The sequence below is a fragment of the Dunckerocampus dactyliophorus genome, chromosome 21, assembly GCF_027744805.1.
Source record: "Dunckerocampus dactyliophorus isolate RoL2022-P2 chromosome 21, RoL_Ddac_1.1, whole genome shotgun sequence".
In the NCBI taxonomy this organism is placed as follows: domain Eukaryota; kingdom Metazoa; phylum Chordata; class Actinopteri; order Syngnathiformes; family Syngnathidae; genus Dunckerocampus; species Dunckerocampus dactyliophorus.
Genome location: NC_072839.1, coordinates 9073275 through 9088919, shown reverse-complemented (window position 1 = coordinate 9088919; position 15645 = coordinate 9073275). Strand labels below are relative to the sequence as shown.

At 42.8% G+C, this 15645-nt stretch overlaps 1 protein-coding gene across 2 annotated transcripts in view; it reads right to left on the bottom strand.

The window, feature by feature from the left end:
* ptprn2 (protein tyrosine phosphatase receptor type N2) overlaps positions 1 to 15645 on the bottom strand; it is a 125226-nt gene that overhangs the window by 89686 nt on the left and 19895 nt on the right. For both annotated transcript variants that reach the window (XR_008567310.1, XM_054765011.1), the window contains exons 5-10: positions 12929 to 13292; positions 12573 to 12863; positions 12449 to 12489; positions 11054 to 11481; positions 6715 to 6801; positions 580 to 659 (exon numbers count right to left, since the gene is read on the bottom strand). Coding sequence is in view for 1 of the 2 variants with exons in the window: in XM_054765011.1 (XP_054620986.1) it covers positions 580 to 659; positions 6715 to 6801; positions 11054 to 11481; positions 12449 to 12489; positions 12573 to 12863; positions 12929 to 13292 (1291 nt within the window). In the remaining variant the exon portion in view is untranslated. The remainder of the gene's footprint in view (positions 1 to 579; positions 660 to 6714; positions 6802 to 11053; positions 11482 to 12448; positions 12490 to 12572; positions 12864 to 12928; positions 13293 to 15645) is intronic.

Here is a 15645-nt window from a genome sequence, read left to right as displayed (position 1 = left end):
TTTAGAGTCGCCAATTAACCTAACATACATGTCTATAATAATGTCAAAATACAAATATAATTAAATAAAAACAATAAAGTGTATAAAAATGCACATCCCAGTGAATCATTTGCACTTTTTTTCTGTGTTTCAGTCACACAGACTAAGCAGTCTTGTTTAATTGTTACAAATTGAGTTAATAACTTGGAAATTGTATCTATTTTGATCATAAGGTGATTGTATGCAGGCTGCTGGTGTCAGCAACCCATACAGTGGTTTGTACAGATAAACCAATACATGTTATCAGATTCTCAATAGTATTTTATTTGGGGGGACGTGAATAAATGTCTGTCTCCTAAGGGGGCATGACAGAAAATAATTGAGAACCACTGATGTACAGTATGTGAATGCCGCCTCGGTAATGGATGGTCATCTGTCATTGCAGTGTTCGTCATCTTCAAGATCACGCTATACACGTACAAGATGACAAGCAGCTGTATCTACAAAGAGACTAATCTGTGCTCTCATTTGCTGAAGCACACGCGTGACAGAGCGGGGAAATGACATGACAATTGGAGGCCTTAAAACGGCTGCTCTTACCTGCAATTTGCACCACATCTGCCGTGGTCACATTCTTGGGGTTGTGGCCGACTCTGAATGTCAACGCAGGACCCAGAACCCTGGAGGGAACAGCACAATGGCAGTTCAGACTGACATTTTCACCTCTGACAGCAATAATTAACTTGAATTTCTCTTGAAAAGCCAGCAGTCATTAGCGGGGCGTCTTGGCTTGATTTAACCCTCCGAAAACCGCCTACATACATACCAAAAGAAAGATTAGACTCCCATCTTTCCTCAGAAAAAAACATTTGTTTCTACATTTATCCGTTCTTTAGTAATCAGCAGTAGAACATTGGTAGGTTTCACGAAAATATCAGTTGCCGACTAGAAAAGGGCGAAAACCAGCTTTATGTGAAAGATACATTTAAGCATAACTTGCACTTTGACAAATATTTTGGGATTTTGTGACAGCTCAAATATCTAAACGACTATACCACAACATAAACAACACAAAAAAGTTGGGTTTTTTTTATTAAACGAACGATTTATTTACAATACAACACTATGAACTATTTAAAATGTTCACATTTGGAACTGAACTATGTGAGTTGGAACTGTGCGTGCGCTAAAATTCCCCAACAATGCGTAATTTTTATTCATGTGGGGCAATGTAACAGCTGCCTTTATGCAAGTGCTTCCTCTTCGCGTGTTTCTCCTTCCTCTCATGATGCACTTCTGCCACCTAGTGGCCATTTTTAGGGCATTAAATTTGCTCTCAAGCCTAATACACTCATGAGGAGTTGCATCGCCATCTCCTTTTAGCCTCTTGCGCAAAAAAAAACAACTTAAAAGACGTATAAATACGTTGTTCGGATCAGGCGTTAGGGTTTATAAAAACGTACGTCTTTGAATGAGTTAAAGTGAGCTAACAACCGTGAAACGTGAACATTTACCTACTGATGACGCAACATCAGGAGGAACTGGGGCTTCAGTATCTTCGGTGTCAGTAATGCTACGTAATGTTCAGTGAGACACACAAGCACCAGACATGATCGCTGGAGGAACAGGCTTTTAATGCAGGTTGGAATGATCTCACAACATGCCCAATAACTCCTAATAAAAACACATGCTACTGTTGCTGCAGTAACCCAACTCTGAACCCCCGACATCACATCCTGTCCACCTACCACTCAGCTCCCCTGGGGGGATACATTTACAGCAACACACAAGCACCCGTCTTATTCATGTCTTAAACGTCTTATGTACTGTTATTATGTCTACTATAATACAATGGGTAATACAGGTGAAAAGATGACTATAGGGGTGTTACTTCAAATCTAGACTGCTCTAATAATGTTAGAGGGTCGTAAACAGGTTTTCTATGCTCCAAATACAAAAGTATGAGATTTATAAATGAGCAATCCTACTTCACGCAAAGTATGGAACCAATTAACCGCGATAAAAGAGGGATTACTGTATGTGGAAGCGTTCATGTGTACAGTAAATATTGCCGTGCAATTAAAAGTTAGCAGACTACATCTGAAATTACACGTAAAAATAATCCGGTGGTATTGTACATGTGTAGCCACAGCTGCCATGGGGTCGTCCGACGGAAACGTGGCTGCCAATCTGCGCCTACGGCCTCTCTGACCACCAGCAAACATTCATTCGCATGGGTGGAGGGAGCGAGGATCGAGCCGCCAACCTTCCAGTTTCTGGACTACCTGCTCTACCTCTTGATCCACTGTGTTTGTTACTGTGTTTAAAAAAAAAAAAAACACCATTCTGCCCAAAATGAGCTGGGATAGGCTCCAGCACACCCCCGCACCCCTAGTGAGGATAAGCGGCTTAGTAAATGAATGAATAAAAAAAACAACCCACCATTTTACTTGTAATACAAAACCTTGTTTCCATTTAAAAGGTGCAAATGTTGGCTTTGATCGGCTTTCTAAATCTTCAAAACTTTTCCTCCGCAAGCTACGCTACACCAAGTTAACAAACAGCCACATTTACTGGCCAAACGCACAAAACAAGATGTAAGCAAACATCTGCGGACATTTCAAGTGAATGTTTATTGGCCAGCTGACGCAGTCAGCCATTACACTCCATCCTCTTAGAAGATGATTGGAGTGTACTTCCTGTCAGACTGGATCACCGATGAAAACTCGTCAAGAGTGCTGTGACACCGGCTCAGTCCACCATCGCTCACGTGCACTCTCCCAGGGCCAGGAGCAATATATGAGGCAATACTAGTAGACAGATGGACCCAGTGATATACACACACACACACACACACACACAAACAGCTCTAAAGGAAAAAAATGCCCTTGTCTAATGCTTCACCTGGATTCTGTTTGCCCTCGTAAATGTCAATATTTCCGCAATCTTTACCCCGGCCTCCATTCCCCTTGGCCGGAGATCTCTATGCATCTCAAATGGAAGTGATTTCTTCTTTCCACAGCCTATTTAAATAAATAAATAAATAAATAAGAGGAAGACAAGCACTGTTGGGGGTGCGGATGATAAGCTATCTAGAGGACTTCACACTTTCTCCTGTCTTATCGGCGTGTGTAAGCATGGACTTCATATTAGCTCAGTTGGGGTGTGCATGAAGCTAGAGTGAGAGTCCTACGCCCCCTAGTGCCTCGACGGGGCAAAACGCTTACGTCATCTGAAAAAGGCTCATATCCTCCTGAGCCTATCATCAGTCGTCAGCCAACAGTATTTTTTTTTCTAATCTCTTCAAAATGATTACCGCAGGCTGGAATAACTTGAGGTTTCGTCTAGACTATATATATATAAAAAATAAAAAAATAAAAAACGGCAGCCTGCAGCCTCCTCAGCATCCATTCCGCCGTGCTCCTTATCGAGGCTCATCAGGGCGGTGTGCTCTGACCCAGCTCTCATTGGATACATTCAGACACTCACCTGTCGCGGCCTCACGGCACAATGAGCTTGCGTCACGTCGTCAGTCTGGGATATTTCTACTGGAGCGGCCTTTCATTACTTTGGAAAAGAATGACTGATATTTTCCCCATTTATCTTTTTTATGGAATTGCGTTGGCTTCACATGGAGTGTGGCTGAGGATGTGCGGAGCTGCGCCATTAGCATCAGTTGATGAGCAAGCGATGTGATGTGGCAGCTGGAATAACATGATAAAGTCCATCAGTCACGTTCCGGTCCTTCTTGCTTGTCGCAGATTGGAAGCTTGAATGGAAAGCTCACAGTCTCTTTGGCTACATTTATTTTCTTCATTCCACCAATAAATGTTTCAGGAATACAAGTGGCTAGCCTCGCTTTACAGCAGGCATGTGTGCAGGGCAGCCGACTGTAGTGCGATTGCTCCTCTACAATTACATTTGGGGTGCACACGACCTGTTCTATGAAAGATATGCAGTGACATGCGGTGATGTTCATGGCTGGTTCAGGGCCATTTATTTATTTTGTTTATTAACTGTATATGAAATACATCTGTTGTCTTTGTTGTAAAACTCTGATCGCCTACTGGTGAGCTTGGATATATAATTCTCCATCTTGGCAGTAAAATTAATTCACTCATTCAGCAGAGCATAAAAATATCTTATTTTATCTGCATTTATTTATTTTGTTTATTAACTGAATATGAAATACATCTGTTGTCTTTGTTGTAAAACTCTGATCGCCTACTGGTGAGCTTGGATATATAATTCTCCATCTTGGCAGTAAAATTCATTCACTCATTCAGCAGAGCATAAAAATATCTTATTTTATCTGCATTTGACTTGTTGCTCACCAAAAAAAAAATAGTAAAAAGCCTCTCTATGGAAGGACGACTGTGACAAGCACCTTCCAGCCAACGCACAACCCTGCCCCCTTTCAGGATGAAGCGAGTACTGCAAGTGCCTCCCACATGACATTTGTGTGTATTACATGGCTGCATATTTATATTAAATACATAACAAAGGCTGTTGAACGTATAACAGTGGGAGGTGGAGTGGGTGTCAAAACTAAGACAGGAACAAACCAATTAAAAGCACAAAATGAATACAGACCCACCATCCACCAGTATGAGCCTAGAGTTTTCAAAAAGAAGACCATAGCATCACTCTTTGATTAATTAAGTTGAGGGTGTGCACAGATTAAATATGCACATTAGCACGCAATAACGTCACCAAAACTTACCTTTATGCATTCCCACATAGTATCAGCATTTGGGAGTAAATATGAGGTGGAAAAAAAATGGGAAAAAATACAGTATAGTAGTCTATCTGTGCAGTGTGGGAGAACATTTGCACATGGTGCGTTCAAGGGCTGTCAAGCAAACTGGGATGGGTGGCCACTCGCCGATACACAATGGAAGAAAACAACCATTTCTAACGGTGTACTATTGTATTATGTTTTAAATAAACTAATGACCCTATTCCCAAAATTGATATGCATTTATATAAAATTTGATGTAATTAATTACAAATACATTTTTCTAACTTGTATTTTATCATTGCACCTGATAGTTGGCCCTGCCCACAGACCGGTTATCGGGTAGCGGCCCGGTGGTTGGGTGAATACATGTTTCTGCAACATTATATTATTGGTGACAAGCTGACAAAGACAAAATGGCAGGCGCCATGATCCAAATGGCAGGGCATGCGCACTAAGCCGAGCGGAGACGCTCGTGGCAGCCTCATCCTATGTTTCTGCCATCCTCTGTTTCTATTTGATTAGGAAATGTGCAAATTCAGCCATTTTTACTTAAGAAAATATTCATACCAAAAATCATACCAAAAATGCATTTCTAATACAATTCAATGGACAAATATTAACTCATTCAATACCAAAGACGTATTTGTGCATTTTTATAATCCCCAACGCTCGATCCCAACAACGTAAAAAGAGGTCATGATGCAACTCTCCACTAATGCATTTCACTTCAGAGCACTTTGAAGCCATAAAAACGGCCAAAAGGTGGCAGAAGTGCATTTGATCAGGGCTCGGCAGGGATCAAGTCAATGGAAAAATCACACATGACAGGAAGGAGGAAGTGTGAGAGCATGGAGGAGTGTAGCGTGCAGGTTAGCCATTGTGGGGAAATTTTAACACATGTTCACACGTGCACACACATAATTCAGTTCCAAACATCAAAATTGTAAATAGTTCATGGTGTTATATTTGTAAATAAATGATTTTGATGTTTTTATAGACCCGAACGTTTCTTTGCACAAGAGGTTAAAGGAGATGGTGATGCAACTCCTCACCAATATATTACGCTTGACAGCAATTTTAATGCCATAAAAACAGCCACCTAGGTGGCAGAAGTGCATCAGGAGAGGAAGTAAGAAACGTGACAGGAAGAGGACATAAATGCAGCTGCTACTCGCTAAACACACAAAAAAAAGACGCATTGTAGGGAAATTTTAAGGCATGTGCATGCGCACACACGTGCACACGCATAGTTCAGCTCCAACTCACATAGTTCATCTGAAAATTGTAAATAGTTAATGGTGTTATATTGGAAATAAATTATTTTGATGTAAAAAGTGTTGTTTGTGATATCCTAAAGCGCCTTCTGTTGTGATGTGGAGCTATATGAAAAAATGTAATCAAAACCTAAATTGTTGGTGGGGGAAGGGTGAGTAACATAGTGGCAGGGGTGCAGGGTGGAGTATGTGTTCCACACAGGAAGGAAGGAAGCCGTTCCTGATGATTTTGTGACGCCTACATGGTCTGACAGCAGACGCACAAAGCAGACTGAGTTCAAGGACAGTGTGGTAGAAGCACCTCCTGCTGAACAACTTTCTTTCCCGCTCATGATCCACACAGCACATCTCACTCTTTGACTCCAGAATGATTTGGTGGCTTTGATGGCTGACTAGGCAGACGGAGACAGTGGATTGAACGCAGGCTTCAGTCCTGCTCCTCAGCTAATTAGGCCTGAATTCTCTCGCTGCCAGAAGTCAAACACTGCAAAAGGTCAGTAAAACAACAAACGCCTACATTCGCTGGCGGCGGCGCTAAATATTTCCGGTCCGGCAGTGCTCACACTCATCGACAGAGCCCAGACTCTGAAGTTGAATGCTTTGAAGGTTGAACAAGTTGTACCACATCAAGAAAAATACATGCAAACATTTCAACAAGGCCACTTGCTGACATTCGTGCAGCTGATTTCTTTGAGGACTACGATCAGCATGAGTACTTACGAGAGCTGGGTGAGGTCCGCGGCGTGGAGGTTCAACTGCTGCGTGAGCCGCTCCATCAAGTCCAAGGCCTGGTCAGAGGTGAGGGAGCTGGGGAGGGAAACACAGACACCGGGCGTGACAATTAACCAGGAAAATGTGCTACTAATTAGCGACAGCAACAATTCATACCCGCAAATGTGGTTCCTACTTATACACACCTGAGCATCAAAACCCACATTGACACCAAGTGGGCTGGATGACATACTGCAACGCTACACACCCACACAGACAGAGGTGTGCACATTCACTAAGAATTACACAAAGAGTGTGCAGGAAAGGGGGGCGGGAGGGTTATCAGCTGCCTCTTCAGGCTTGGTAAATCACCCGCTTTTTTCCAGCAATGAGACAAACAATAAGGTGCAAATGGAACCTGCATGAGGTGTAATGGCTGCAACACATGGACGCGCCTCATCTTTCTTTCCCTTCGCCCACTGCCGTGCACTGCCGCGCACGCACACTGTGACCGTACACAAACACGAATACACGCCTGAGATGAGAATAATAGGGTGCAAATGGAATGGAGGTGAAGTGTAATGGCGGTCTGATAAAGCCATGCCTCATCTCAGCTCAGTCCACGTCTTCCCTCGCTCTCTCAGAGACCAAATCGCTGAGGAAATAGACCAAACAAAAGGTCATTTGTACAGGTGGGAAAAAAAATAAATGACAAAGACACACAAGAAAGCTACTCGGTTCCTGGCCAATCAGTTCAGAATCTGCGGCGCCAAGGTGACCGAAGAGTCATGGATGGCATAGTTGGAACACCTCATTTTTAACATCCAGCAAGCCTTTGATAACGAATGAATGAATCATTTTTTAGCTTGATTTTAACATCAGAGTAATAAGATATTTGATGTTGCAGACCTGCCAAGATTGAAGAAATTTAATGAAAACCCCCCTAGAGCAGTCCAAAGTGCCGCCCAGGGGACATTTGCAGCCTGTGGCTGTATTTTTATTGGCCCGCAGAACATTCTAAAAATATAATTTAACAAAAAAATGGTCAAAAAAACAGCAAAAATGGAAAAATCAGCAGGAGTTGCAGTGGCTCAGGAGGCAAAGCAGGTCATCCGGACCTCCACCCAGTCACTGTTGTTGTGTCCCTGGGCAAGACACTTCACCCACACTGGTGAATGACTGTTTGGTGGTGGATGATGAATTGGCAGCCACGTTTCTGTCAGACTACCCCAGGGCAGCTGTGGCTACACATGTAGATTACCACCCACCAGTGTGTGACTTAGGAGTGTCTGAATAATGGATTCACTTCATTGTGAAGCGCTATAAAAATGTAATCCATTATTATTCTAATTTTACAAAAGCAAGGCAGCACAATCAAAGTAATTCAAAGTGCTTTACAGAAAAAACAGTGTTGTCAGCCTGGATTTGAACATTGCCAAAGTTGAGGATTGTCGCACATCTCCTGGAAGACTGTTCCAGATTGTGGCAGCATAAAACTGAAACGCAGCCTCAGCGTGTTTAGTTCTGACTCTGGCCACTCGCAGGAGACCACTCCCTGAGCTTCTCAGAGCCCGACACGGTTCATGTGGCTCCAACACGTCAGAGATGTACTTTGGCGCAAGATATTATGAGGAAAAGGTTTTAATCGAACAAGAAAAAGTCATTATTTTGGGAGAATATGTCATAAAATTATGATAAATTGTAATATTATGAGAAACAACAAATAAAGAAATAAAGAAAATTGGGGTGCAGAAAATGTGTTACGAGGAATATGGGAATAAAAAACATAATTTACAAAAAAACAGCAGAAATGGAAAAAACTGCTGTAAAAATATTAAGTGAAAAAGTAAAACTGCAATGAGAAGAAAATTTGCAACTTTGCAAGAATAAACTTGTACGATTATGAGGAAAAATAATGTAACTTTTTTTAAAGTTGTAATTTCATGAGAAACAAACAAAACAAAATAATGTTGCCATTTTTGGAAAATTGGGTTGGGGAAAAAATTATAATATTGGAATAAAGTCAAAATATTATGGAAATAAGGTCATAATACTACAAGAAGAAAAATATTATTTAAGAAGAAAGTTGAAATATTTGGAAAATTTAAAAAAAGTAAAAATGGAGGGAAAAAAGAGCAAAGACTGAAGTTCATACTAATGATACGTTTTTTCACCTATATCACAAAGCTGAGATGATGTTTTTTTTCTTCTAATAATATATAATATATAACTTTTTAGCATATCTCCATGTTGGTTTTGAAAATATCAAGGTGGCCCTTGCATCCTTTCATTTTTTCGTATATGGCCCTGGGTGGGCTATACTGTATATTATGTATGTAATATGTAAAGACACAGTTTTGCTATTATTAGTTATCAATATCAACATAACTTTTTCTCGTTACATTATGGCTTTTGCTCAGTTTTTCCCATTTTTGCTGTTTTTTGGGATTGAATTTGATTTCTACAATGTGCCACGGGGCCAATCACAAATGAGGCACGAGACGAACGGCTCTCATTAACGATTTAGCTTGTTAGCTTCCCACATAGCGAGTGAACGACGGTAATTAAAGAGAGAAGGGGAGTGTTTTGGGAGCTGGAACTAATTGATGTGTTGCAACAGTCATTTTTATTACAAATGTTCATCCGAAATCGGAGAAGGCATTCGCGGGGGTGGGCTGTACGCCTTCTGAAAGAGTCGTATACAGACAGGAAATTATGTACAACAAGCGGACCAATCACAGCCTTTATGGTTGGCGTAGCTCAAGGGTGTAATAGGATGTGTGTATAGTGAAAAAAGGTTGCTGTGTGTGACTTTGTAAAGCACATTACTGCCACCTCCAGGCCTGGAGGGGAACAGTATTGTCTGGCATGATATTTAGCATTATTTAGCCTTGGCGGAGGTCTGCCTTTCGAGCTATGATGTGGACTGCATCCTTGGCAGAGTGGTGGCTCTTTTTTCTCTGTACTTTTGTAGGAAAGTAAAGTCATTCCAGACACGTTTGCATCCCTCTGCGGTAATTCTGGCAACTGGAGAGCTGTGCGAGTGTCTCGCTTGTTGATGCCTGCGCTTTCCCCCATGGGGGCTCTGCTCTCCGTCTCCTCTATTCACGTCTTCCTCCACGTCCCACCCCGCCTCTCCTCCTATTCCCCAATCAGCAGCAGCAGCAGCACAATGTCAGCAGCTGTCAGATAAGCAGGTTGGCGTCGACTCACTGCAGGGCGCGACGGAGACGTGCAATCATGACTTGTGCAGCGAATGCACACCCCCCCAGTAGGTGGACTACGTGTCCACTGGGTGAGGCTACGAGGTGATGCTTACGTCCTCTTGGAAACATTTCTCCTGAAACATCAGCACCCACACACACAGCGTGTTTGTGCCCCTCAGGCCTTCATGAGCTCCACAGGTGAAGGACAACGCCGTGACACAACACTTGATAACGCTATAAAGGGATTTCAAAGAGGGCCGAGGGCAAAGACGCGGTCGATAAGAATTACTGAGTCTGAGCCATGTGAGGAGGGACAGAACTCAGGACGTCTTCCAGACAAAAGTAGCATCATTAAAGCTGGACTACAGCACTTACATACATCATCACACAGTTGCTATGCAGATGAGAACATGTGGGTGGATTTGACACAAAGTGTGTCTTATTTCTGTGGAGATTAAATTGTGTTTAATAAATGTAATTATAATATATGGTGCAAATGTAACACAATGAAAAATCATTTTGGCCCACCATGTATATAAATATTTTACATTTACATTTCAAGACAATTATTCTAACGGACTTATATTATCATTACATAAACTAAATATAGTTACGATACATACAATATAGAAGAACATGCAGTTTTTAATTAATACTGCAGGACACAATAAGCAAAACAAACTAAATACACGAAGTAAACTATATAATTTACTATATATATATATATATATGTTGTTGTTGTTTTTTTACACATGCACAGACGACCACTGACGACCATCTTCTTTTTAAAGATTAAGAACTTTTTTCTTTGCATTTTCTTTTTTTAAACCACCCATTAATAATGTTTTAACTTAACAAGTTCAGATTTCAATATTTGGTGGAATAACTCTGGATTTTTTTTTTCCACGCGCTTGGGGTGGTCTCTTAAGAGATCAGAGCGGCTCTGTCTGCTGACCCGCTGCCGCCCATATAAAAATAAATGCATTATATGCTGCTTTTACATTTGAGAGGAAGGTATTAAATAACATTTGATGCACCGACAGGTAGTCAAGGTTTCAGGATCAAATCAAAGTAAATCAAGTGCTAAATCATTATTGCACCTTGCGTATGGAAGACACGTCCACAATGTCAGTCATACTCACTCTGAGCTGGTTATGATGTAGCCGAAGTGTCTGTCCTTCCCTCTGCTGGAGAACTCCTTCACTCCCACGTGGACCAACTGAGTTTTCACTTTCACGTCGTTCTTGGCTCCTTCTTCTGGGACTTTCTTCCCAGCGGGCGTCTGAAGCTTCTGCATCCACCTGTCCATCTCAGAGTCCACGTGGGCATCAGGCCCCGCCGCCCCACTGGTCAAACGTAAAGTGGAGCCTACCCCGGTGGGCGCCGACACACTTTTCTGCTCCCAGCCTTGGGGGGCAGCGACGTGGCCCTGCTTCGTGCGGCTCTGGACGCTCTCCAGGCCCACCACATTTTCTCTGGAACCAGGTGTTGGTCCACTTTTGACCTCCGGGGCACGGTCGAACTTGTCCATGTTGAGATAGTCCAGAAGCTTGGCAAAAAGGGCTGCATGCTGCCAATTAAGAACAGCAACATGTAGCTTGAACAAAGTTTGTTTCGGTCAAATAACCAACATAGGGAATAAAGGCTTGTTTACACTTGCACATATTTTGTCCCCGCAGTGATACGCAATGCCAATGGCGTGCCAAAGAGTAAATTGCCGTTGAACAAGTGTGACGTATGTGAAAGTGGGTGGGGCTGCGTGCCAGTGTGCAAAGAAAATGTTGAAATGTTCAACATTTGTGGCACGCATAACTTCTGTGAATTAGTCATGAATGCAATGTGAACGCGCCGCAACCTATGCCGAAACAATGCTGGCGGTGTCGATCAAAGCGTGTGTCATTCACATCAATGGGTTAACTTTTCCACCACCTCTTGGAGCAAGTCGGGGGGGAATTCTCAAGTAATTTCTATGGCCTCTTGGATCTTCCTTGTGAATTTCTGCCAATAAGTGATCATAACACCCAAATCGATGTCTTCAAGTCAGCAATTCCATCTCCCACACTGTCAGTGCCTCCTTTTTTCTAGTTTATGCCTGTTTCCTACTCTTTCTGCATTTGCAGGATAATACGGACTTACCTTTCTTTTCTGCAATGACAGCTTCTTCTCTGGAGTTCAACATCAAGCTAGCGGTGATGCCTGCTGTTGCATGGCGTCATGTGGGACACAGCTACTAGTGTCGTGCACTTGACGTGAACAGTGTGTGACAAGATGTAAATAAGTCGTGCGGGAGCGTGGTCATTTTGTGCCAACGCGCACTATTTTCGGTCACAAACTGCGTGCCACGTACGTAATTTGTGCGTGAACACAACACAAACAGTGCGCAAACTAGCCTTCGCGCTTTTTGGGCGTGCCATAAATGAATAAATGACACGCATTGCCACAGCAAATTGTGGGACAATGCGGAGGCAAAATGTGTGCAAGTGTAAACACCGCTTAAAAACGGAACTGAAATGCGATTCTTAATATTTGGAATTCACCTTGTCAGTAGGCTCTTTATCTGGTCCATCTTCACTTTGTCCTGAAAACCAGCAAGCAGACACTTTGACGCACAGGAGAGTATCTCACACACTTAAATCATAAGTGTAAAATATCAATACCTACCTTGTCTAAATCTCAATGCATCTTTCTGCTCTTTGTCCCATTTCACACTCGGGCCTCGGTTTGCTTCCATGGTGGCCAATGGCTCCCTGTTAGCTTCCATGATGCGAATGGAATGAGAGGCTCCTGGTCCTGCTGATTCTGGTTGGGCACCAGAATCCATCTTCCTGGCCTCGGCTTCCTGCAGAGCTCCCGAGATGACCTCAGCCAGGTGGTCCAGGTCTCCAGTCATCCAAGTGTCCATGTTGAAGCTGTTCCCTCCAAAATGCTTCAGCACATCCTGGAGGAGTGCGTCTGGGAGAGAAGAGAATGATGTCTACAATGAAGATAGATAGATAGTAAATAGAGCAGGTTCTTACCATCCATGCCATCCAGAGGCTTCTTGGCGCTCAGTTGATTTGACGCGCTCTTGAACAGCAGGCGGTCCGTATTGGCCTTTGGAGATTTGGAGCCAAAAGCCACCTGCTGGTCACCTGGAGGTGGTCTCACATAGCTCAGGTAGTGGAGCTTTCCTTTGGGCCATGAAGCCTGGCCCACCAGTGGTGCTCCTCCTAGGAGCTGCTCCAGGTGGTTGGAGAGGGCCTTGCTCTTGTCAGGGTGTCTGCCCTCGCCGCTCTGAGAGAAGACTTTGGTGACAGGAGCCTGGTCTTCTCCTTTCTGGACGCTGTAGATGCTGGTCTCCTTCCAGCCGGACTTCGGCCCATCATACACAGTATCTTCATTCTGCACAGAAACATTGTTGACATAAAGACATTGAGACTTCTGAGATGGAATATCCTCAAAGAGCCATTCCAGATTATAGAAGGCGCAGTGGTGAACTGAACTGAACATAATGCAATGTTATTATTAAAAGTTATTATTATTAAGGAAGAAAAAAAATCTAAACCTACATGGCCCTGTGTGAAAAAGTGATCTCCCCCCCGTTAAAACATAACTTAACTGAGATTAATTGAGATCTATCAGTCTGGAAAAGATTATAAACCCATTTCTGAAGCTTTGGGACTCCAGCGAACCACAAGGAGAGCCATTATCCACAAATGCCGAAAACATGAAATGGTGGAATAGTGGCCGGCCAGCAAAACGATCCCAAGAGCGCAGCAGCGACTTATCCAAGAGGCCAAACAAGACACCACAACAACATCCAAAAAACTGCAGGCCGCACTTGCATCAGTTAAGTACTCCACCATAAAAAAGACACTGGGCCAAAATGGTCTTCATGGCAGAGTTCCAAGACGAAAACCACTGCTGAACAAAAAGAACATTAAGGCTTGGCTCAATTTTGGCAGAAAACATCTTGATGATCCCCAAGACCTTTGGGAAAATACTCTGTGGTCTGATGAGACAAAAGTTGAACTTTTTGGAAGGTGTGTGTCCCATTACATCTGGCGTAAAAGTAACGCCGCATTTCAGAAAAAGAACATCATACCAACAGTAAAATATGGTGGTGGTAGTGTGATGGTCTGGGACTGTTTTGCTGCTTCAGGACCTGGAAGATTTGCTGTGATAAATGTAACCATGAATTCTGCTGTCTACCAAAAAATCCTGAAGGAGAATGTCCGGCCATCTGTTGGTGACCTCAAGCTGAAACCAACTTGGGTTCTGCAGCAGGACAATGATCCAAAACACACCAGCAAGTCCACCTCTGAATGACTGAAGAAAAACAAAATGAAGACTTTGGAGTGGTCTAGTCAAAGTCCTGACCTGAATCCTATTGAGATGCTGTGGCATGACCTTAAAAAGGCGCTTCATGCTGGAAAACCCTCCAATGTGGCTGAATTACAACAATTCTGCAAAGATGAGTGGGCCAAAATTCCTCCACAGCGCTGTAAGAGACTCATTGCAAGTTATCACAAACGCTTGATTGCAGTTGTTGCTGCTAAGGGTGGCCCAACCACTTATTAGGTTTAGGGGGCAATCACTTTTTCTCACAGGGACATGTAGGTTTGGATTTTTTCTCTCTCTTAATAATAAAAAGTTTCATTTAAAAGCTGCATTTTGTGTTCAGTTGTGCTGTCATTGACTAATATTTACATTTGTTTGATGATCTGAAACATTTTAGTGTGGATTCACGGAGGAGGCAAACACTTTTTTCACAGCACTGTATTATCTGGAAATATTCTTGTTTCAACGATGCCTTTTCAAGCATGACGAAACGATGCTTCCACCCTCCTCAAACTAGAGAACCTTACACTGAGGCAAGGCTCCACCATGTTTGCCTTTTTCCACAAAAGAACTCATCTCACCACCAGGGAAGGTCGTGAACTCTTCAACTTTGCATTATAGCAGTGCTGATGCGGCAGCGGGGGGCCGTTGGGGTGTCAGGGACACTTCCACCCGAAATATGAGCGTGGAATAATGTGAAGAAAAGATGGAAGAGCTCTGTGAAAATGAGTCCCCTCACCGTGTGAGACAGCGGGGGGCAAAAAACAAAAGAGCGTAGAAATGAGCAGGAAGACTACCCCTCTACTTCAAAAAGACATACTGATTGACAATTATTTTCTTGTATACAAAGAAAATGTTTTCCAGGAATAAATGTGATGTGTGTCCTGAGTATAGCGCGTTGCCATTTTACAATAATACATGTTTTTTTATATTTAATGCAGAGCAGCGAGTCTTTAGTGTGCATAAATTATCTTTCCTGTGTGTCTGAATGAATTTAAAGAACACTGAATTACATAAGAACATTTGTTTCATCGGCCTATGGGGCACAAATGATTATCCCAAACAAACTCTGCCTAGCAACAAGTGGGCAATGAAACATAGCATATAATTCAATCAATGTCAACAAGGGCTGTAACCATACGGCATCGTCACAGTTTGGTACGTACCTCGGTTTTTAGATCAAGGTTCGGTTCATTTTGCGTACAGTGAAAGAATAATAGCAAAGCATAAAACTTCTTAGCTTTCCTGATTTAAAAAATGAAATATAATTGCATGCATCCATGAATTCTATTGTGCTTGTCCTATTCGGGTTGGTCATGGGTGAGCTGGAGCCTATCCCAGTTGACTTTGGGCGAGAGTTGGGGTACGCCCTGGACTGGTCGCCAGCCAATCACGGGTGTCACAAGACTGCAAA